Here is a 25,956-nt window from a genome sequence, read left to right on the forward strand (position 1 = left end):
ATTAAAGGATATTTGAATGTAGCAGTAGCAGACCCTCTAAGTTAGGTGTGCCGATATGACTAAAAATACAACTGTATGTTTAAAATAAAAATTAACTTTCCCCGGGAAGATCGTCACAACAAAACCGATTACGTAGACTTTGTTTATTTCATTGTCTCACTCCATTTCATTATATCACTGTTTTGGTGTAATTATTATATTTGTACATTTTAGCACAAGCATAATATACTATAAATGTTTGAGATTCCAAATAAATTGCTAAATTTGAGATATAAAGTGACTGATATTATAAAAATAATAATCCCAACGTCGTTTCCAGCCTCAATGTCCAAATCATGTAGTGCAGTGATTCCTAAAGTGGTCCAGTGGTCCCAGGGGTCCACGGAAAGCTCTACAATAGGAGTGTACTTGAATTTCCATAGATTTTATGGCGTAAATGTAACAACTAAAACTAGTAATAAATATTTTGAAAGTAGTTTACGAGTTTGTGAACTTCTGATGTGGTGGAAGCTTCAAAAATGTATTGAGTACCAACAATGAGAGCTCAATAAAACATAAATAAACATAACATAATATTTATTGGAGATTAAAAAAAATGGGTCAGGGTGATCTATTTGAAATAAAAGGCAAAATCGGAAAATTCTCTTGAAATATATTTTTGGAATTATAATAAGCGGATTATTTAACATACCTTCACCTACCCCACACTCTGAACATATTACGTGTATATCAATTCAATATATACGAGGACTGATTATTAAATAACGAAAAAGGGTTTTATTATAAAAATAAATCTACATCCCCTTCAATAAACTCCCTCTTCCATTGATCGAAGCAGTGCTGGAAGTTTTCTTTGGCGAGTGCCTTTAGGAGCTCTGCCTTTTTTTTCTTTACCGCTTCTATCGACACAAATCTGGCCCCTTTCAAACTAGATTTTTTCTAACCTTCCAAGGAAATCTTAGCAGACTCAAGCAGACGCAAGAGCTTTAGGTCAGGAGTCAGATTTTTTGCCATCAACTTCGCACAGACTTTTGTCATGTGTAATTCATTGTGTAAAATTTTTCTAACCGTTTCTTTATCGGCCTTTACAGCCTCGGCAATCATCCGGATGCTCATTCGACGATCTGCACGCACAATTTGGTTGATTTTGGTCACTGGTCCGAAGTTGAAGCAGTTACAGGGTGACCTGGGCGCTGGTCATTTTCAGTGCTCTTTCGGCCCTCACCAAAGCGCTTATATAACTCAAAAACACGCGCAAGAGATAAAGAATTGTTCCCATGGGCAACAATTTATAGCACTCAGGAGTTTTTTCAATTTAATTAAAAATTTGAGATTGACACGCTGCTCCTGTTTTTCGTCACACATGCTTTTCGGCACAAGAACTTTCCAAACCACTAAATGCAAAAATTCTATAATAGTGACAAAAACGTGTTTTGGGACGTGCATAGACAAGGGCGCCATCTAGGCGCGCAATCTCGTTACTTAATAGCCAGACCTCGTACACTAAAAGTAGTTACTTATACCATATCATTATAGTAAATATAAAAGACATCTGGTGCTCTAAAAATACATTTAATATTATGATAATTGTCTACTGCTTGTAGCGCTTAACTAGCTTAAGCTTGAGTCAAAAACTACACACAAAAGTCAGTTATAAATATTCAGAGAAAATGAAACTGTAGTAGTATAGTTGTAGATACAAATACAACGAATATAAAGAATTCGAAGAAAAAAAAACACTTTTTCATTCACAAGTATTCCTTTATAATTGTTTGATGTTTGTTATGACATATTATCGAATCTTAATATACTTTGTAAAGCAATATCCAAGTCGAATATCGAAAATTTAATGATGGAAGAAAAGAAAAAAAATAATATTTTGTATTATTCTGCCACATTTTGGGCAAGCTCCTGATAGTAACAAAATAAAAAGTTTTATAACTATTACATACAATAGCAAACTAAACGTAGAATGTTGAAAGTTTAAGCATTAAATATTCTAGGGATGCTAAATTATCACAAAAAGGTCACGCTCTTCTTCCGTTGTTACGGTAAACTAAATTTTTGGCACAACAATCCATTTTTCAAAGTAGTGACGTTAAAGTTGATTATTATTACGATAACTAAATGCTTTATTAACAACTTAGAATTGAAAATTCTTCTTATCCCATTCTGATTCACTTCATTCATCATGTTCACTACAAAAATCCATCAGATTCTTCGATATTGTTGATTATTCTATTCCAAATACTAATCTTGTCCATGCACGATCGAGTCACGTTCCGTACTGCAATCTAGGGAATAGCTGGAACTTCACAAGAAAATAGATAGACCGAAACGTAGATATACCTGTCAAGTGACTAGCATATGTTTCCTAAACGTATTACAATGGATGATATAACGTAAGGAATATTGAAACGAAAAGTATATTCCGCAGTACCAATTGAAAAGAAGTATGAAGAATGTATAGAAATTGAAGGAAATCATTCTGAAATATTCTGTATTTAATGTTATAACGCATTTATGATCAGCACATAATGATGAATAAGATTGTCCAATGATTGAATCCACAATTTGACTGATTATACCGGAATCAATAGCAGATGTATGCAGATGATTTGGTCTTGAGATCAATAGGTAAAGTGAAAAAATTGGAAAGCAATCGATCTAGAGAAATGGGAAATAAGGAAGGAATGATATATAAAGAAGAATTAGGATGAGGAAATAAACAAAATTTGAATATTTTGCTTACTCAACAACCTAAAAGAGAATGACTAAATCGCTTATAGAACTTCTGCTTATTTGATAGCCGCTAGGTGATTTTTAAGGAGTTTGTTCCACCTGGAGATACCGTGAATCAAGCGAATTCCATCGCAAAGTACTTATTAGACTACGAAAAAGAGTCAACAGAGTGCGCGTAAACAGTATGAACAACTACGTGCTATACCACGACAATGTTATTCAAGTCCCAAGATGAAACCATCGTAGAAGGAATCTATTCGAATCTATTCAGGATCCAAACAACTGAGAGGAAAGTGCTGGTGAGGGTTCCAAGCAAACACTTCCAGAATTGCTACGACGCCTGGAAAAATCGCTGGAGTTAATGTATTAGTATTGAAGGGATTTACTATGAATGAGGTCATCTTGTCAACGAATAATTGTATGATAAATTTACAACATTGGTCTCGTTACTTAATTGGAAAGCCTTGTAGTTAGATAGTTATGACAGCAAAGTAGAATGTTTCATGAAAAACAGTTATAGTTTTGTGTGATACAAAATCAAAGAAAGACACCAGCACAATTTTGGCATTCTCTGTAAGAATTTGAACAAATAATCGTCCTTCATTTGATTCAATACGTTTTTCAGAATATTCAAAATATGTGTAAAGTGGAAGTTGGACACTGGCTTTTGTCTCACAACAACTCAATCAGATTGAGGTCAGGCGACTGTACTTTCAGTACACTTTTACTTTCCAATTCCTTCTACTACTCTTTGCACAGCTTTGAGCATGCTCGGGATAGTGTCATACCGGAAGATAAATTTTCGGCTTACCAGGCTCTGGTCGGATCGCACAACTCAATATTTTTTACAGCTATCTTCTTTTTGCGGTTGTATTTTATCGAGGCCGCCCTGAGCTTTTTCTATCACCAAAGTTACTGGTGAATTCATATTTCTTCACGTTGTAGATCACGGTACTTCGAGGTGTTTTTAATTAAGTGCCGATGGTACGATTTCTTTGGCCTAGACTCTGAAGACTTGCGATCAATACACGAGTTGCAAAAAGACATCTTGGTCCAAAAAATATGAATCACAGCTCGTTCTCGATTTTTATAGGGCTTATTGAGACTGTCGTTTAGTCATAAACACCGAAGAAATAATTCACAGTTGAAGAGTAATAAACAATTCAGCTGGTAATTGCAGGTTATACTTGTCGTTTAAAAAAACAAATAAAGGAAACTATTGTTGATAGTTTGTAAGACACCGTTTCGATTTATATTGAACTATAATGTATATTTTAAAACATCCTGTATACTATATCATATATACATATATTTATTCGAATACTATTATAAAACTCAGATGTGGATGTTTGATTAGTTTGGTCATCAGCTTCATAGAACTCGCTGAATAAATGAAATATATAATTAAAAATATATTTGTATCAACAACATATGAACATCAAATGAAAAAAACCGCCAGGGGATGTTATTTTCCAGCATCAACCAAATACTCTATAACAAGTGGTAAGTTCAAATTTAAAAAGGATCGAGTGCAAACAAAGTGAATCCAGTCAAATTTACAAATCTAAATAAAGGATATGGGAATAGAAATTTCTTTTTACTTTTAATTTTATCCTTTTTCCCTCTTATCTCGCCTTTCCTATTAAATTCTCTAACAAAATTTAACAGTTCTTCTAAAAAATATAAACTAACAATTCATGTCCTGTTCAAATATGCATCAACTGGGTTTGTACACATCGATGAGTGTACAGGAAGTTTTCCGAATGATGCATAATTAAGGAGAAATCAATCAAAACCGAATGTGTACATACTAAACGATATTTGGAAACGTGTTTTCCCATAATCTTCCGTGGGATACAGAGTGCGGCTGAATTTTGGAATAAACTGATCAGTTGACCCAAGGCATAAACATTATCAATTATTAGTATACGTATTCTGTAAGATAAAACATACCAGCCAATAAATTATGTTTTATACCATGGAATTCATCTGCTTTGACGGCTAACCTGGAGAATACACATACATAGTCATGCTAAAACCCATCTGGAGGTAAGTACTGAATTCAACTCTCAAGCATAACAATTCCAGAAAGATTTTAGTGAAAATTATTCAGATTGTTGTGAATTTTCTATGGTATGTACCTAACAACGTTCTAGCTTTAAATGAAGTCATTTGAAAGAGAAATATTTCACTTTTCTCAAAAATATCCTTATCGTTTAGTAAATCATCCCAATGCATTGGCAAAACTTATAATGATACCCCGCATCAAACGAAGGGTGGAAAGGTATCATCATCAATTTTATATATTCCAAATGAAGAGGGGTCGTTAAAAAATTAATGCAATTGAAAAACCTTTCGAATGGGGTCAGAGAAGGCCCACATATTTGGCAAAATAATTCATTTGTTGCGTTTTGTTCTAATTTGGAAGAAACATTATTTATTTTAATGGTAATAGTCAGATCTGATTGATTGTTGTCATCATAATTGCAAACATATTTAGCTTCACAAAGAGGGCTGAAATTTGCAGAAAAGTCTGAAAAAAAATTTGTATCAGATGAGAAATTGTATCCGGTTGGAGTAAATGTACAATTTGATGGGTTATAGTATGCAATAGAAATTGGTAAGTGAATCTAAATGGGTATCATTGATTGTTATAGCGAAAAAAAAAATAATTAAATAGGAAAAGGTGGATGAAACCATCATTTTGATTTTGCCTTAAGAAACGACGTATGGATAAGGAAATATCATAATAAAATTTTATGTTCAGACACAAAGACAAAGTGATTTCGAAATGAAACTGATAATATTTCTCAAAGGGGGCATATCTTAAGAAAAAGGAAAGTACAGGCTACGTTATTCTAAAGAAGGACTTCCAACTGATCTAAAACAATGAGAAGTACACCATCGAATATGATCAAAGTTATTGATAATAATTGTGATGTAAGTAACTCAGAATATTTGTAAAAGTTTCCCAGACTGACCATCTCCAATAAACATAAGAATGAACTCCTAGCAAATACTCAAATAATTTCAACGAAATATATATTCCAGAAATGTCGTTATAAACCTAGGCATAAAAAATTTTAATAGAACCACAACAACCCCTTCAAATTATCTTCTTCATATGAATTATGTCAATAATTTCAACCCTTAAACAATATAGTCTTAATTTTCAAAAAAATGACTCTTTTTACGAGATGCATATTCTGATGATTTTTTTCTATTTTTATGGTATCTACTTCATTATCCGAATCTGAGTTTCGAACCTGTTCGTCTCGGTTAGAACCTTTGTACTAATACTAAACTTTGAACGTACCCTATAAGTGGAAACATATGTCTATTTTCACTATAGTTTCTATTTGAAAACTGAATGATTAGTATTGTGGTTGAATATTATTATGAATATATTTTATTATTTTCAAAAATAGTACATTTTCTCTGAATACATTAGCGCCAAACAGACTGATTAGCGGAGTCAAATGCATCTATTCTACAATTCTCATTGTAACAATTGACAACTGATGAAAAACCGTTGTTCTATGCACATTTCAATTGATGACAATTGCAACAATGTCAGAATAATGCACTGGACACCATTATTTCTGAATGAGGAAAATTAAATTAAAAAGAAAACAGAAGAATCATTATATAAAAATCGAGTTTAATAATGATCACCTTGATCTATAGAAGAAATTTGTTAAGATAAGGTGTCAAGTGTATTATTGAAGCAACGATTTCTGTTCTACTTTTTCTTCACGGTTTTTCCTTTTAATTTACCTTCAGTTACATCGTATGTAGGTGTACGTCCAGAGTGAGAGGGTGTGTGTGAGTGTTCAATAGTACTTGTTTCGCTATTATCAGTTGTGTGAGTGTCTGCAATTGAAAAACAAATATATTATTGAGAGCAAACGGAGTAGAGGTTGAAATACAACCACATTGACCACAACTCGTCTAAATCACATAATTTGTCGGGAATAGTCAATGTTACAGATAAAACTGAATATATTCCTCATAGTATTGAAGTTTTTTAAAATTTAATTTTCAAATTTCTAGATCACTAGTGAAATAGAAGATCTAGAATCAAATTTTGGTAAGTGAATATCAACTTCACACATTTAATAACAAATCTAGAAGTGTTGTCATTTATTTATCACATTTACAATCTTATGATCTTTGTAGCTGTTTTCATAACAATGGAGGGTAATGTATTATCTGAGGAAGCTTCTAAAAGAAGTAATTGAGTTTGAAAATTAGAAGTTTCTATTTTTTATCAATTAACAAACGAAGAAATGTTTGTGCCCCCTTGAATTTTTGAAAAGTTAAAAATCTGATACAGCACCAGCACAAGTTATATGATAGATGTACTTCCCATTGAAAATTTTTGCTGTTACAGAAGCTGAAGAATCTCTGAATCACATTACGTTTCAGTATCCAGATAGAAGAATAACTTTCCAGTCCCAAAAAACTATGACCAAAATTTTTCGTATCGAAGTTTCTCATTTGAATCTTCCTGGTCGTGTCTCTATTTTAAAGACAATAAGCCGTTCAGGTTGCTCTCTATTATGACCATTTATTTTTTTCAAATGTAAATTATACGGGGACGGTCCCAAAAGTACTTAGCACAACAAAGAAAACACATAAAATTTTGGAACAATGCTGCCGAATTCCCCTCCTCATTGTTGAAAAATATTTGACCACCAAGCCATTTTTTCAAGTCTGGAAACAGGAAATAAACCAAGGACTATAAATTTAGCGAAAATCAAGCAAAAATGGCTACATGTGGCTAAGAAGAAAGTATTGTTCCATCAAAACATCAACATCAAAACATTTCAATGGCCAAAATTCTTGAATTGCTACTTCATGCACCCTATCCACCAATTTTAGACCCCCAGGATTATTTCCTGTTCCCAATCATAAAAAAATGGCTTAATGGTCAAATATTTTCCAACAATGTAGAGGTGATGTCAGCAGTTAATAGCTGTTTCGAGAAGCTTGATAATTCTTTTTATAACAACATATTACGTTGAAATATTTTTGTGTTTTCTTTGTTGGACCAGGTACTTCTGAGACCATATTCGTATATCTAAAGGCGCTCTACACCCTTGATGATTTTTTTCTTATAATAATTGTTCCAGTAGTTCCATATGAAAGCAGTTCAGGCATCATCTAGAAAGATAACCCAGGAACTCGAAGTTTCCAACTAGTTTGAATTGTTGGTTTGTGGAGAACGTTTGACGATGTTTCATCGAGAATTGGGTTTAAAATAATAATATTATATTCTGTTAGACGGTCAAAAAGTGTTGTACAGGTAATATTTATTTCTGAGTAATCATCGTGATACTAAAAATGAGCTGGAATATGATGTGTGGCAATTAAGTAGCAATCTTGGTACAACAGAACAATCTGTTTAAGCAACTTCAACCATATTTGTTCATAATTAGCTGTTACACGGACTGTTCTTCAATTTTAAAGTATTTACAGGGAGCAAATGCTATTTACTAACAATTGCTATAGTAACTCCTTTTGTTACGAATGCAGTGCATTTAGTTACTGTGCACAAATCCTTATAGCCATAGCTTCAATTGGCAGAGTTTTGAAGATTACAATGAAGATTATTATCGTCTACTTCACCTTTGAGCGATGTAAATAGGCAGGAATAACAAACAAGAAGTGTAAATTTGGTACTTATGAAATCACCTTGACCTATTGGGAACGATAATGACATGTAACAAATCCTGGTTGGCATAGAAAGAAAAGAGTTTTCCGTGTGAGGTGTAGACAGCAGATCTTTCATCTTTCACATGTAAAGACAGAGAAGGATGGTGATTTAAGTGAATATAATTCAAAATAAAATCTCGTTATTGAATAGCCACGTCTCGTATGTAGAAAAATATTTAACTGAAATATGTTATTGATTTTACATTATGATATAAAAAAGGGATGGCAATGTTTGGAATATGTACAGAAAAGGTTTTGAGTAATGGTCATTCAAATCACTGGAGTAGTTGGATAATGAAGAATCAATGTACACGCCATGAAAATCTAACAAATCTGCGTAATTAAAAATCCATTAAGAAATTTGAAACATGGAAACTTCTGGTAATGGAGCAAAATACGGTCATTGATAATAATAATATTGTAGGTTTGCACTATCATTTCTTTCAAGATTAACAATGTCTTCTATTGACTTCTTACCTTAATAAATTGTTTTCAATTGGCGTTAATAGTATTTTGAATTCTCTTATCTCATAGAAAATCAGCAAATCCAGTGTGACTTCAAACTTGGATAAACCGAATGTTGTTAGAAAATCTTTGATCACCGAGCTATCTTTTCAAGTCTGAGATAGCTAAATCTGGTGAATATAGTGAATGAGGTGTTAATTTATTCATTTTGGCAATTGTAATAACGGAATTGTGAGCTGGTGCATTGTCTTAATGAAACAACACTCTTTTCTTAGCAGAATTCAGCCGTTTTTGCTTGATTTCTTGGCTCAAACGTTGCAATTAGTTCGTATAATACTCGCTGTTGATGGTTTTTCTTTTTTTAAGATACTCAATGAAAATTTTCCAGCGCGCATCCGACGCTATGAGCTTTTCGTCACCTCATTTGGTCGACCACTGCGATGCAGGAATATTTTACTGTTGATAAAGAAGGAGCAATCTCACCCAAAGTAGAATCTAGTTCAGCTTTTAAATTGGTTGGATTAACGCCTTTCAACTAAAGATATTCATTTAAAACATTCACTACCAAACAAGTACTAAACAACCTTCTTCTTCTTCTTCTTCTTCTTCTTCAAACTTGAAACATAAGCTGTATAGATTTGGTACTTTCTAATACAGTGATATTTTTTAAGGAACTACCGCCATCTCTAAGTCAGGCCAGGTATTTCTGGAACTAATTTAGTCGTCTGTAGTGTAAAGTTATCAAGAGATCTATCTTATCAAACACCAAAAGCTAATACATCCTGGTAAGACTAGTTTGAAAGGCATGCTGTGCTCTTCCAATAACTTTTCGACCCATCCAATGGTTTGACTTTGTCTTACCTTAGATGAGTCACGAGCAGATGTCTTCTCAATTCAGCTATTCAGCTCTCTTCCGATTACCGTCAAAGAAATCTAGCTTCTAAAGTGACAGCTGCATGCGTTTCGAGTGGTCATTTATCTTATAGTTTCTTATTATTTGGAGAAAAATATTTATGGAAAGACGTCGGAAGAAATAGCAAAGATAATTGTCCTTAAACAACCGCAGAGGTACATCAGAAGACATCTATTGAAAATTTGGAAATTGAAAGCCTTCATAAAAAATTATTGTTCCATGGTTTATGATTTTTTATGTTAAGAAAATGGGTGTAATAGAGCATTTAATAAATTTATAGAAATATAAAAAATTGTAACAAGTATTACTGACATTTTGTTGAGATATGCTCTAGATATTGGTATAAAGCTAGCTGTGAATCTGAAGAATCTATTCATAACTAAGTACTCTGAAAATCACTACCCTTCTTATTTTTGGCGGACATTAATATTGGACAAGAACGGAAGCAAATATATCATTTGGACGAAAGTTGGTCGTATGAACTCCAAATATTCTTGAAACTCCGAGAGAGGCATCCTTGTAAACTTCCAAAATTTGTTCATGTTTACTTTTGGTATTCGTATCGAAAAAGAGGACTGTGGCGATATGATCGCATTGGTTAGGTTAGGTTATAGAATAGTTTAGAAATGTTTCTACCAAATCCTTCTACTAGAAAATCTCAGCCAAAAGCATACAAACATGTAGGAATATTGATGAAGATGATGAACTAATGAATGAAATGGTTTGGCGCATATATTTACAACCTATTGGGGTTGCATTTAGAAAAATATGGAAATTTGTCACGTGAAAAAGCAGGCATCTGCTTTTCTAGATGGATGAGTTTATATACTATATATAAAATTTCTTTAATTTCTCATTGATTAGACCTTTTATATATGTCTTTGAAAATTGAAATTTTTTTAAATAGTTTTTGAAAGAAAGATAAAAATTGACATTTCGACCTATTTCAATCTGTTTCAAAATACTTTGTCAAAACGTCAATTATTATCTTTCTTTTAGAATATTGTTTGAAAAAAACTAATTTTACAACAGAACAGACATAAAATCAAGAACATTTAGAAGAATAAAAGTTTAATAATTCTCCCCTCCAAGTATTTCATTGATCGACTATATATTCATATGGTATCCTTTCAGTTTCTATGGAGTATTTCAATTTCAAAGATTATGTTTGGAATTACAAATATTGTTCTGTTAATGTCTCAAGCATCTATTTAAAAATCAAAACTTAAAAACCGATGCTCTATCAGTTAATGATCCTTCAAGCCACTTTTTCTAATTTAAAACGAAGAGATATAGATTTTCCCAATTGTTTTTGTTGCTATAATAATGCGATATTATAGAAAATATCGATAAATGAATAGATTTCATTTTAAGATGGCCATCAAAGATAAAATACGATTTGGTGATAATTTTGTAAATGTTGACGACAGAAAACTATGTTAGTTCACGTGCACGGTCCTCATGAAGTTTTGATATAAAAAAATAACACAACTCGTGAATTTTTTTTTCAACGATGAAAGAAAGATGCGACTAGAATAATAATTTTCAAGCATGCTTGTTGTTTAGCTGGTAAATATATATTTTAAACTTGTCGCTTCAATTTCTAGCGATAATATACAATATTGCATACAATGATTTAGTTTTTCACAAAACTGCATATTCATCGAATTTAGGAAAACTTTGATGGAATAATTGAGACAAACTTTTTGTTTCTCACTATAACTCATTCAAATTTATTTCGTGACTTAGAAAATTTGTAGTCAAAGTTCTTCCATCGAATGGAAAGTTGTGTTTCAACTATTACTCCTTGCAAGAATTCTGTATAACGATTAAAAACAAAATTTAAGGTCGCCAAACAAAACGATTGAACTTGATTGAACAGAATTTAAAGAAGCTTAAAAAAATGCAAAAACCTTTCCAGCCCTCTGAACTGCGTTTTTAACATGGATAATGTTCAATTATACATGTGAGCCGGTATCCATATAACCAATTATATTTTCTACATTCTTATTACCATAGATTCTCATTATATTCACTCAAAAGTCGTACTCAAATCAATTAATAATCGTGTTTCACGTTACTTTCCTTCAGAGTCTTCGTATGTTATGAACTCAGTTTGGGAGATACAAAGTAAGCGATTTTTTTCAAATACCTAAAAATCAACGAATCTACTAACGCGAAAGTAGAAACTTCAAAAAAATATACAAGATATCTCGAAAATATCAATATAAAATGAATATATTGGAATAGTTGTACACACATTGTATATAAATTTAGAAATTTAATTAATGTGGTTATACATCTACTACTAATTCACAGGCATATGAAGGTAAGGAAATATCTAGTCGAGCGCCAGTTATAGAAATCCGCGTGAATCTAATAGGTAACAAAAACTAACCTAAAATCTGGATTACGGAAACAAAGTATCATTGCAAATTTGTGGGTAGTTCGTGAAAATGTTTTGTTTTGAAATAACACAACAGTGGTTTTGTTGCCCTTGATGATAAATTGATTGCTAACATACGAGAATGGTCCCAGAAGTACCTAATCTAACCTAGAAATGGCGGTAGTTGCTTGAAAAATACTGTATTGGAAAGTACACAATCTATACAGCATATGTTTCAAGTTTGAAGACGCCACGTTGTTTGGTTTTTATTTGGCATCTATAAATAATGAACGTTTCCAGTGAATTTGTACACAAAATTGGTCATCGTTATGTGATACAATAGGCCTCACCACAACTAATATAAAAGCTTAACTAGATTCTACTCTGGGTGAGTCTGTTCCTTCGTTATCAACAGTAAAATATTGGATAGCATAGTTTAAGCAAGTTCGTACGACCTGCGAAAACCAGCATTGCAGTGGTCGACCAAATGAGGTAACGACTCCAGAAATGTTAAAAAAATGCATAAAGGGGTACTAGATGATCGTCGAATGAAAATGCTCGAGCTAGCAGACATTGTAGGTATCTCAAAAATTGCATATTAACTAAAAATTTGGACATGAGAAAGCTGTGCGCAAGATAGGTGCCGCGTTTGCTCACAACAGAACAAAAAGATGAAGATGAAGATGTTTCCATCGAGTATTTAGCAATGTTTCATACAAATAAAGCCAAATTTTTGCTTTTTGTGGCGTTTCAAAATCTTGGATGAACCGTGGATCTATCACTTTATTTACTATCTTCGGTTAATAATCAATATATCAATTGATTCGTAATCGATTGTATTTTTGACCCGCGTAGAAGCTTCTATCACTTCCTGGCATTCATGATACAGTTTCAGAGGGTGGAAAATACAAACTTAAATTAAAACAACTATATTTTACCTTGCGTGGTTGTCTCATAATTTCTATATTTGGTTTTATGTTGTTTATGAATTCTCCTATGAATAGTAGGGGAAGGAGTTTCTGGTTCTGTATCTGATTCTAAGTTTATATTTAAATATGATTCTATATCTGATGTTTCTGAAGAATCTTGTTTTTTATGAGATTCTGCAATAACACAAGTACAAGAAGTTCATTATGTATTACATTAATTCTGATTATCAATGAATTATTAATAGAGTTCACGTTGAGGGTTAGGAGTATTTGATGAAAAATTATGAAAAAGACGATACACTAAATGGAAAATACAAATTTAGTACAATTTAAATAAGCTTGAGCAGAAATACACAGCTATATGGTTTGTTATTATTCATATAATGCGTTTTCTTTTTTATCCTAGTTGATACAAATCTTTTATTTTTCAAATTTTATAAATAATGACGGTTACTGATACAAAAAAAGCATGAAATGTTTGTGCTGTTAGATTTTAATTTTGAACCACTTTATATCATATTTTAATCACGAAAAATTGGAAAGAAAGAATATTGCACAAGTCAAAAGAAAGAAGATTGCACAAGTCAACATTTTTTGTGAGTTCCAAGGCCTCATAGTCCATTTAAATATGGGTAGTACTCAGTTTAGAATCGATCGTAGTTTCCAAGAATGGCTGTCATACAGAGTCATGAAAAACTTTATACGGCTACTACAAAATGTCAACTCCTCTTTTCTTTATGAATTTACAGAGTGATTTGTGAAACTGACCCATTTTATTTTTCAATTTTTCCATGATGCTTTCACTAAAAATTGAATAAAGACGCGATCACTTTGAAGCATACGTCGTTTTCTTTAGTTATTTATGCATTGAAAGGAATAATATACAGAATGCAATATTCAATACGAAGCCCTAATATGATTTTTTAAAAATCGGTCCTGGAATTTAAATTCATACAGGTCGAATACTTAGTAGTGTACTGCATAATAAAAAAAATGTTAATTATCAAATGAGCTGTGTGAAAAATATAGTCACTTAAAATTTATGGTCAATTTTACAAATCATCTTGTAACATAATGAAGAAGAGTTGACCCTTATGGACTCTACATTTGGTAAAAATACGTAAAGTTCCCTTAGTTTTTACGTATAGTTTTCTGTACACATCTAAAATTTGTTTTTTCTTGTATTTCCATTCATAATAGTTTCGTCCAAAATTGTATTTCATATAACAAAATTGAATATGCATATCCTAGAATTATTATATCGTCTTTAAACAGCTTTCCTAGCATTTCCACTTTATTGAAACTGATGTGTTCCTTGAACATTCCATTTTTTCCTGTACGTCGCTCGCATAGGCGACGTAGAGCTTCGATTTCTTCCGTGTTTTCAAATTAAATTATGTCGGATATGAGATTGTCGACTTTTTCGAAATCCACTTTAAGAATAATCTCATTCTACAATATTGCTTCCTACTCATACATAATATCATACAAGGTGATCACCAGAAAACTGTAAGAAATATCATTTACCTTTTTCTTATCATATGGATTTGCCGAACTTTTTTCAGTAGCTAGCTACTCACCTTCTACAGTTAATGAAAATATACTGTAGTCGTTCCTATTATTATTGATTAAACTACAAGTGTAATTTCCCGTATCCTGTATCCTCAGGGAAGTGAAAACTAACAGTTTCCCTATAGAAGTGTCCTGAATTTTGGGCTTCGTATTAGCGCTAAGGGTCCCTTTGGGACCTTTCCACATGACCGGTTCTCCTCCTCTATCTCTACAAGAAATGGCCAAACTTTTTCCTGGCTCAATATTGACTCTGGAGTGGGACAGGTAGAGGCTGCTGGCCAAGTCTGAAACAAAACGAATTTATGATAGTGAACTTGTAAAGCAAAGTGTATTTCATTAAACTTCATTACATAAAGACGAAAAAGATTGATTTATAAATGAAATGTATTATTCATTCAGTACGCATTTAAGAATTGAATGTATATATCTTCATTACAGAGCAAAACTTATTTGAAATTATAATATATGAAATGGTACATTGAATTACGAATTTTCACGATTTTTCGAGCATAACGACGAAATGGAAGAGCTGGAAATATAGTACTTTAGAAACCAGTTCTCCTCCGATAATTTACATTCAAATCATGAACACTAGTGTTGTTATTACACAGAATAATTCTGATACGAAAGAATCAGCACGACTTGTTGATCCTTATTGCCCTCTGTACTACCCGTTTTCTCATCCTAAACCGTGGAGACTTTCCAAAATTGGAAGGTCCTCCAGGCATCGGCTTTACATCAAGGCTATTCCAATTGAACCGTATGATTTTCCTCATTGTGTTGATAAGTATTACAGAGGTGTTATTTCAATAATAAACGACTTCCGTGGCCTTTTAATTGGGCTAAACGGAATCTTGGTGTCCCTTATCAAAAGCTGAACTATCTATACCTACCAGTCTCAAAGTTTTGATTCATCTATGAAATTCTGAAGTCACACTCCGTGGTTTTTCCCTCCTTCATCGGCTCAATGAGCTTCTTAATCTGCGAGATTAAGAGATTCCCACAGTAAGTTCGATTTCTGTCAAAGCTTTAGTGGCTCCAAGCCAAGTCGAGGGCAATTTCGTTGCTCTTGAGTTCATGATACCTTGTATTGATTATTTCTTAGCGATCACCAATGAGAGTGAAGGATCAAGTGGTACCCGTCCTCCACTCTTCTTGATGATCACGGTACTGAAATACCGTGACCGACCATCGATGTATACTCTGAGTACATTCTTATTACCCTTGCCTTCATTTCCCCTTGAACTCTGAATGTGTTCACATCCCTCTATTTGCACCATCGGCGCCTGAGGTATTCGACAGTCACTCAAATCTTCCTCGCATCGCCCGCCCCTATGGTTAATCCAGAAATGGTAATAACCATATTTTTTTGAACTCCAATATGCATGTTAACATGTTTTTAGATTAAATATACGAAGACCTTATCGGTTCTTTTGGAAAAAATTCGATGGTATCAAGGACCCAATGTCTTTTGGTATTTTCGCCATCCGAACTTTGTACCACGGGCTAGGACAAATTATTGAGGTCCACGAAGCTCAGAATGAGCATCTTGTTGATCGATATATCGGTCTGCGTCTAATTATTGCAAATCTCGAAGCACGAGAGTCACTGCTTCCTACGTAACCTACACTTTTTTATATTATTTATTATTATATTTTACACATGATCATTGACAATTCTGTTTTTGTTGTAATTGAGAGGTTTCAGGTTTTCTGATCGTATTTTCAAAGTATGAGTCTATGAGACCCGAATGGTGGAAAAGTAGTCGAAGTTACGGTTAATATCAACTGAAAGAGAAAAAAAATAAAACACTCGGCAGCAAATTAACTTCAATTTGAAAGAGGTAACTAAATTGAGGGAAATTAAGTTCATCTATTACCATTTGTATTTGTGAATGAAGTATTTTTCAAGTGAACAGTATAATAATAGTTAAACATCGACTGACATTATATCCCCGATAGAGTTGAATTTTACTCAAACTTCATACAAATTCTGAGCATTTAACTCCCCAACGGGCTCTATAATCTTGGTACAGCTTATAACGGAAAGCAATCAAATTGCATAATTCAACAACTGCATATCGAAGCTGGGTGGTTATTAGAGTGAATTGCATCGCTTTTTGAATTTAATTAGAAGACAATATCTTCTAGACAATAATTAAACAAAGTTTTGTGAGAATGACGGAACTTATATTTATACAACATGATACAGCACGAAGCACTGAAATTTGTGTTGAAGCAAATATTTGCAAGTGAGGCAACGCAAGATAATTGTTGAGTAAGCACAGGTTATCAACAAATTTAATACAAAAATATCTTTAAATAATATGAATGGTGAATATACAGATGAGAATTAATATAAATTATTATTTTCCTAGCTTCAAATTCGGTGTTTTATGCTTAAAAATGTTTCTTGAAATAATTTGTGACTAGAAAAGCTGCATTTTTGAATACTACCATTCCTAAGAAGTGGGATAGGATTAGTATTCTTTCTAAAATGTTAACAGGTGATGAAACATATATTGTACTATTTTATAACGTTCGTACCCAACTGAAAACCTTATGTGGATTCACGAAGACCAATCACCACCGACTATGGAGAAAAACCAAGATTTTTTTTCGCGCAGTTTTCTTTTGGAGTACAAAATCACATTATAAGTATATAGAGGGAAAGTCGAATGATAACGTAACAATTCTACAATTCATTTACTTATTTTTACTCAATATGAGTTAAGTGTTTTTTAAAAATTTGATATCCACATCAAAATATGCTAGTCAATATTGTAGTGGTAATATGATTAATTATTGAAGTTATTATTAAACTGATTATATAAATACACATTTACCTAGTAGATTTTCTTGTATAATTTTCTTAAAAATATGTATTTTCGTTGCATCTTTAAAAACTTATCTGAATAGGTAGATATTCACTATCTTAACTATATTAGGTATAATTTACAACTCAGAACAAAAGTACCAGCCAATGAGACAACAATTTATAATCACCAAAGCTTCGGTTTTCACAAAAATTGTTTAAAAAAAAATAATAATAAAAGTATGATGCTGAATACACACACGATGCTTTTTCAATTTACAACGAAAATTGAACACGACCTTCGTAAACTCTGATCTGAATCTCGATCATTTGATCGCTGATCTACCTAAATCCGAGTTATAATTTCCGTTTACTCAATAATCTGAGATTATGTTTCAGAAAATCCTATACAATTCTAATGTATATCAACCTTAATTTATTTGGAGCGTACCTAAGGAAAAGAAAAAACATTGTACATCGATTGGTAAGTGCAGAGTTTTCGTTTTCAATTTAGTACATTATAATTTGTATAGATTTTTATTTCAAATAGCAGGTTTTAACGTATAAAATTAATGCGAAGTTCAAAATTTAATTTCGATTTGAAAGCCATACGATAACTTCTGATTTTAATACAAACATTTTTAGTTTGCCTTTTTCAATTATTCATCATTACACGCGGTGGCATATTTACATTTTGTTAACAATAGCACGAAATAGCCGTAAACAGACAATATAAATTGATTATGTGGAAAACTCTCTAATTGAATTTGGACAGAAGTGAAAAACCGGCAAATTTCAGTAACTGTTGAATAATAAACTCAATTTTCGATGAAAGGCACAGTTTAATAAATACTGGACCATATATTTTCACGATTTTTACATAATTTTAAAAATGATATTTAGTCGAAAGCATACTCAACAACAAGAAACATTAAATATTATAGTACTCTAAACTCATTGGTTTTATTTGTATAGAAAAACACTAAAAATTGTGGTGAAGAAAGTGTTGAGAAAATTTAGGGAGTTTGTAACTTTTTTATAAACTAAACAGCAAATATAGCAAAAATTATATACAACTAACTAGCCCAGCAAACTTTATTCCGCCTTTAAAGCAATTGATGAGCAGATTTTTTATTTTATTGAGTTCAATTTTCATTCATTAAAGTATCTTGTTATAGACGACATTTTTGTTTTATTATCAAGCGCAAGAACAAGATGATATTCCGACCCGAGAACATGCCACATATAATTGACATTGGGAAATATATAAATTTTCTAGATTCAGATCAAAAACTTTTAAATGCCGGCCATGTGATTTGTTAATGGTGATGGTGAATGTAAGAAGTCGTTCAAACTCAAATCAGTCGGAATCATCGACATCCTCGAGAGCTTCCTCATCTTCAAATTGATGTCGGATTAAATCCTCGTTTTTCGATTATGTCTGCCCCAAATTTGGTGATTTAGAAATCTTAGTCACATTTTCTTTGGATGCAAAAATTACAATCACAAAACCAACAATTTATTACAATCACTTGTTTAAGCAATATTACATCCTGCCGTCAAATCTTACTTATAGGTAGATAACTGTCATATTTTAGATCTAATTGTTAATTCGATCAAGAATATTGAAATTAATATTCAGGTAGAGTCATTAAAAAAATCTGTGGCCATTTTCGTTGACACTCACTAACGTCTTGAAATCGCAACGATCTTTAATGCCTGTGATTACGCGAAAAATGTAAATATTCGTTTAGAAGTAATTCTCGGCTATAGGACAAAATATTAATTTCTTGGAGATATCTCAAGCGAAGACTTGTCATATATTATGAAAGACAGGGATTGAGGATTGGAATAGTTCTGCAGAAACGCTACAAACATCTCCATAGAAAACTGGATAGCATTTGAAAAATGTTCTACTGAAAATCTATCTTCTAGCGTGCTAACGAAGCAGCCTTTTCCAAGTTTATTGTGAATTTGCAGGCCTTATTGAATACAGCATATGCTTCAAAGCTGCACAGGGTGGAGAAAAATCCACCACTGGAATAATATTTTTATTATTAGTTTTGGCACCTTTCACTTATCAATTTAGTATTCAAAAATATTGTGGACAAAACACAAAGTTAATTCGCTTAGTGGAATATAAAGAATACAATCGATAATGGTCAATAATCAAAAAAAATTCGATGATTTTTTGTAAATGTATTGATTGATGTTCTATCAGAAACTCAAACAACTTCGGACTGCAATATTTGTCAGTCTTTAAGATATAGTAAATATTCGTAATGATAACAGATTATTCTGGAATCTATCAGTTCTAATGTAGTTACTAATAATCATCAAATATTTGATCAAATCAGTGCCTCGGGGTTCAAAGGATTGATTGAATATCCGATAATATCTAGGGATTATAAACACAAGTTGAATTACTGCTTGTTGTCTTAAGTTTTTGTTCAAGATGTTCGTTTGGGTTATTGATCACTAATAAACCTTGAAGTTTAATTTGATAATTATCAGTCAAGGCCTTACAATTATACATAGTGGATTAGTAATATTGATTCGATAGGTTTGTATATTACTTCTCCATTGCAAATGAAATATATTTCTGCAGAATTTTGTTTATTTATTTCAATTATTAGTTGATATATTGACAAAAAAGCCTATTCGACTTAAGTGTGTTTGAAGTGGAATCGTTATTTCTGACTTTAAGAGATTAAAACTGAAATAGTTCGAAAAATTAATTTTCAGTCACAAAAGAGGTAAAATCATAACGATTTGTTAACAAACGATAAAATTATTTGTTGTCTGTAATATCTAATAGAATAAATTCTCATTTTTGATCCTACTGCCTTATAAATTGTTGAATTTGGAGAACAAATCAATTCCAACAGTTGAGATTTAAGAGATATTAAAGATACACAATTAAATATTTCGAAATATAATCGTATTTCATTCTCAATCTAACTATAGGTCCTAGATATATCTGTCATAAGGTTATTTTCTCTCCCCTTTTATTGTAAGCAACGCATTTTTGACACATTACACTCTGGTCTTAAGATCAATCAGCATCTTTCTGCTAACTTCAATCACTCAATAGCATCCTTAAATCACTAATTTAACACGCACTTCGTCAACCCACTACAACAACTCGGAAAGTTTAATTCTCTTGAGTATTCTCAATATTCCTACAGTGTTAAGGAGCTGGATCACCTCAACATTGGTATTGTGATGAAGTCGCAGCTCAATACTCGCAGGAAAGTTGATCAATAGTACCCATATCCAGAGGCTACTCGTTCGATTAGACTACTATATTCTAAGTACCTCTTTTTGGAATCTTCGAGTGATTTGAAGATTGCCTTGACTAGTTCACCCCCTTAGTTGAAGCTTGTTGTATATGAACAAGTTTTTTCTGCGAAACTTAGCTTATTTTGAGCTGATACAGGTATTTTGAAGGATATATCCGTCGGCAGATTTCCAGCATCGAGAAAAGTATGGAAACGCCGGATAAGTTTTGAACAAGTAGTAAGGCTGAGGAAAGACCACGTTAGGTAGGTTCCCAATGACTAAAAATTTCGTCTCAAGCCCAATGAGAAACATTAGTTAAGGGTGTATACAGTGAGGTATCACTTACAAAGGTTATTCAGTAGAGGCTACGAGTTATATTTTTGAACTTGAACTCACTATTTTCTGTAGAATTGTTACCAAATGTGCACGAAACATGTGAACATCTCTCCATCCAATTCTAGAAATTTTTTTAGATATATTGAACTCATTAAAGAATGGCACTTGAAATCTAATGTTTTTATGATTAGTATGTAATAGACTAATCCCATTTTTAAATTGTTTGACTACAGGAACTCACCGATTTTCTCAACTAAATGGTTCAAAAGCTTAATATAATATGAAATATATATAAAAATGTGTAGGAAATGAGGAATTGAAGAAATTCATCTAAATTTTGACACTGAAATCAATCAAAAGAATAAATAACTTTATCAAAAGCCTCTATCATAAATCCTTCAAATTTAGATTACGTGAGGAAAACGCGGGGCTTTGCAAGTCTATTCGTAGTACATCTTCATTAACTTTACACAAGACATTTGTTTTCATATAAAACGTGTTTCGTTCCGTCAAGAATTTTGTGTACTATCATAAAAAGAATATAATAAGATCGTGATAAAAGTTTGCTGAAGTAGCTCATAAATATCGAATCAGATCCCTCAATTTATAAGTTTGAAACAACTGTCAATACGCGGTAAGTTATTAGAGCAAATTTTTGTATCAGAATCTGTTCATGCTACTCTACATCTCACTACTATTGAAATCAAAATAATACGCTGTATTATTCAAAATGATTAGAGAAATTGGTGTTTGTATAATTTGTATAATTATGATAACCGCTAGAGGAACTCAAACAATTTTGTTTGTTGGTACTAATGAGCTTGGTGAATATTTGTAAATGGCCAAGAGTTAGTGAAGAGAAATCCCAAGGATGGAAATTTAGATTTGGAAAAGAATGAAAAATAAGTAATAATTGCGACAATAAGTATATTGGGAAAGCCGAGAGGTTGTTATTATCCATCTTAGAGAGCACCTAGCTCATTTAAAATATAGACGAATGGAAAAATCAAGTATCATCGAGCACTGGGTCAGTTATAATCATGAAAGAAATATCGATGATGTTAACTTGTTCAAAAGGGTTCATAAATTGTCGGATTCGTTGGAACGTATTGAGATTATTAAATGTAACAATAATTCAAATAGTAACAAAGAAACTATTCCTCAAATTCCTATAGTTCATTATTTAGACAATGAATGTGGAATTCTCTACAAAAGTAGCTTCCTTACTAGAATTATTTTCCATTGAAAAAAGTTGTGACATCCAAGATGTAGTGAGATGAACAAGAAATCGGAAAGTGAATGGAGAGACCACGTGGACAGAATGTCAGACGACAGGTTGGTAAAAATTGCAAAGAAAGAATAGATCCCGACCACCAGAACGACCACCAACATCATCCCAGTTACAGCTTGGCAACAATTGATGCAAATACAGGACTAAGTCCTAACGTACGATGAAAAAGATTTTTGGGAAAATATTGTATATATAGTTAGGTTATGTTGATAAGTTTCAGTCTCTGAGGACGATAACTTGGTTATCGAAACGCGAGTCAGACAATGTCATTGTGATTGTGAAATCGTATCGTGAACAGTGTGCTCAGTAAATATATCATGTTCTGATTAATAAATTTATTCTTCAGTGAAGAAAAGTAGTTGTTTGTCGTGGTTTTATTGAAAAAATAATAATTCACCTTATATTAGCACACACCTCGAATGTTCACATTAAATCAAGGTCATCAATTCAGAGAATGGCATGACCTGGCGCTATTATCTGATTAATTCTCGCTTTTTTTCAACTTAAAACATTTGCAGAAACGTCACTACTTCAATCTATCAATCTTCCGAGTAATTTTGTTGGGAATTTTAGTTAACTATAGGTGCTAATAAACGAATTTATTGCAACAAAATGATTTTGTTTTTAATTTTTGCTTGGATGAATCGCTTATATTCGATTCAATTCAATTTGATCAATTATTTGGAATAAGTTATGTTTCGAGCAGGCACCAAAAGGTTTCGAGATTGCATGTGATGAACGGCAACTACGATCAGATTTTTTCACTTGAAAAAAATCTAAGAGTCCGACACCTTCTTTATGTTGCCTACCCCCTCACATTGCTGAAGAAACTTGCCAGTACAGTCAAGGCGTTGCTCTTTGTGACCTTCGGTCTGCAGAAACCGTACAGCACTCACATTGCGATATATCCAACATTTTTAATGAAGTAATTGCAATTGAACCAAGTGAAGTCTTAGGAATTCAATAACTAAAAGGATAGTTGATTTTATCTAAAACCGGCAATGTTCACTCCATTCCCAATCGTGGCCATCAACAAAAGCCCTGCACCATTTTCTAACTTGCTAAGCGGATATGCACTAGTACCTTTCTTCGAGGATATAGCTCATTGGGAACCTTCTTGGTACAACTCTCTTACATTTTAGCGTGGTGTACGTCTGCAATCTATTTTAAAAAGAGCTCATTGAACATATCACACAATTCAATATGTGCAAATTATACTGCCTCAAATGTCACCTTCATGTTTTTGCGTTCATCTTAATTCCATTTTCTAATTACTAATTTGAATTTTGATACTACGAATATGGATAACATCTAATTACGAGGATGTATTGATATCTAGTTAGTCGAGACCAGTTCCATGCATAAACAAAATATTGCGTTACCATAGCAACGAACAATAACTTATTAGAAGTGTAAGTGTAAAGTTTGACGTCAAAAAAGTAAACCAGAGTTACGCAATAAATTGAAAGAAAAAAGATGTCAACCGAAATTGTGAAATTCGAAAAATTGGAGTATCGAGTCATCATCAAGTACCTGTATTTAAAAAGTGTTAAGAGGTAAGAAGATTTACGAAGATATGCTTAATACTCTTGGTGGTTAATGTCTTTCGTATCCGACCGTGGAAAATTGAACTGCAAGCTTCAAAAGAGGTAAATTTTCCATTGAAGATTTTGACCGATCGGGAAGATCAGTGTCTATGTCAGTCCTGAAAATATCAATGCAGTTCATGACATGACTTTATCAGACCGTCTAATTGGGCCAAAACGAATATCTGGAGCACTGAATATTTCATACGAACACGTTCATCATATAATTAACGTTAATTTGGACATGAGAAAAATTGCTGCAAAATGGATCCCCAAATGTTTGAATGTTGACCAATAGCGTGTAGAAGCATCGCGTTCGATCTGTGCTCGATTTGAAAACGATGTAGACTTCTCAAACCGAATTGTTATTATGGATGAGACTTGGGTAGATTTCTACGATCCAGAAACAAAGTAACAATCGGTGGAATGGCGACACTCTGGTTCTCCAAGACCTAAGAAGTTTTGTGTCCAAAAATCTGCTGGAAAAGTTCTTGGTTCAGTTTTTTGGGATTGCAATGGAGTAATCATAATTGATTTTTTAAGGCGAAACAATAACTGGAGATTACTATTCAACATTAGTGACCACTCTACGGGAAAAAATTAAAGAGAAAAGACGCGCAAAGCTATCCAAAGGTGTTTTTTTTTAGGACAACGCCCCTGCGCACAAATCTCATGTTGCAATGCAAAAAGTTCGTTATTCAGGGTTTGAATTACTAGAACATCCCCCTTATTCACCATATTTGGCTCCATTCGACTGTCATCTCTTTCCTCAACTGATAAAAAGTTTGAAAGGTCGTAAATTTTCTTCCAACGAGGAGGTAATAAAAGCTGTGGGTTCTGGTTTGCAGAGCAAGAAAATTTTTTTTTTTGAAAGATCTAGAGACGTTGCAGGTTCGCTGTAATAAATGTATCCAATTAAGAGGATAATATGTTGAGTAAAAAGATATTTTGAGATTGGAATTTTGTTTGGTTTTGAAGTAGGCTAGGAATTTTTCGATATATCCTCGTATAACCCGCCATAAATCGATCAAATTATATCAAATTAGATTGATTAACTGAAAGCTGTCATTATATCCGACCCAGCTCGCATTTAACTTTGATCATATTGTAATTGTACGTAATAGAAGACGTTCATTAAACGCAAACAATCATCTAATGATGAAATCAAGAATGGGTTTTAATGAAAAAAGTAATTCTACACGCTGTATCTTTCATAGACTCACGTGTAGTTGTTCTCCTTGTGGGCTATTCTATCTTTGACAAACGGCAAACGAAATAGCCGAATTATTGGCTGGTACAACTTTGGTCTCGAACATTTCAACACAAAATTCCCCTTCTGTCTGTTTTTTTCTACATATCTCGCTTTGTTTTGTTTGTATTGTCTCTTGTTTACGTAAGAATAAGTATGCATTTTTCTTGAATTTGTTATATTCCAAATTCTCTTCTCAATTGTGTATTTTCATTATAACTATTCAAGGTATTGATTAAATTCTTGGGTACAGTCATTTATCGAGTGTCCCTCCAAGTTTCTACGATTCCAATACACATAAAGGGACCTAAAATTCGAAACACTGCAATAGATGAAATTTCGTTGTCAGCAGTAGGTCGAATTAATGTGTGGTTTTCATCCCGATTTATACTGTATGGGCCTTTTAATCGCTAGTTCTGGTCTTCTCATTTATATCATTACCTATATTTGTTTATAATTCTCGTACCTATCAATAAAATCACGTGGGGCTTAGTTTTCACACATTATAAACAATTTTCATATGCGAATAAGAAAATTTCCTTATGCAAATGCACCCTGAATTATGATTGATTTCTGGTAATGTATTAGACTTGATCAAGGGCTCGTACAGTTCACATCATATAGAAAACATTCAGCGTCCATGGTTACGTTGAACGATTACGCGGTAGTTCAT

At 32.6% G+C, this 25,956-nt stretch overlaps 1 protein-coding gene across 3 annotated transcripts in view; it reads right to left on the reverse strand.

Moving 5' to 3' along the window:
• LOC130897954 (fasciclin-2-like) overlaps positions 1-25,956 on the reverse strand; it is a 172,356-nt gene that overhangs the window by 37,908 nt on the left and 108,492 nt on the right. The window contains exons 3-5 of one of the 3 annotated variants that reach the window (XM_057806945.1): positions 14,734-15,009; positions 13,163-13,327; positions 6,520-6,615 (exon numbers count right to left, since the gene is read on the reverse strand). In XM_057806945.1, the coding sequence (XP_057662928.1) occupies positions 6,520-6,615; positions 13,163-13,327; positions 14,734-15,009 (537 nt within the window). The remainder of the gene's footprint in view (positions 1-6,519; positions 6,616-13,162; positions 13,328-14,733; positions 15,010-25,956) is intronic. The other 2 variants (XM_057806946.1, XM_057806947.1) reach the window with 2 other exon arrangements.

The sequence above is a fragment of the Diorhabda carinulata genome, chromosome 9 (genome assembly GCF_026250575.1).
Source record: "Diorhabda carinulata isolate Delta chromosome 9, icDioCari1.1, whole genome shotgun sequence".
In the NCBI taxonomy this organism is placed as follows: domain Eukaryota; kingdom Metazoa; phylum Arthropoda; class Insecta; order Coleoptera; family Chrysomelidae; genus Diorhabda; species Diorhabda carinulata.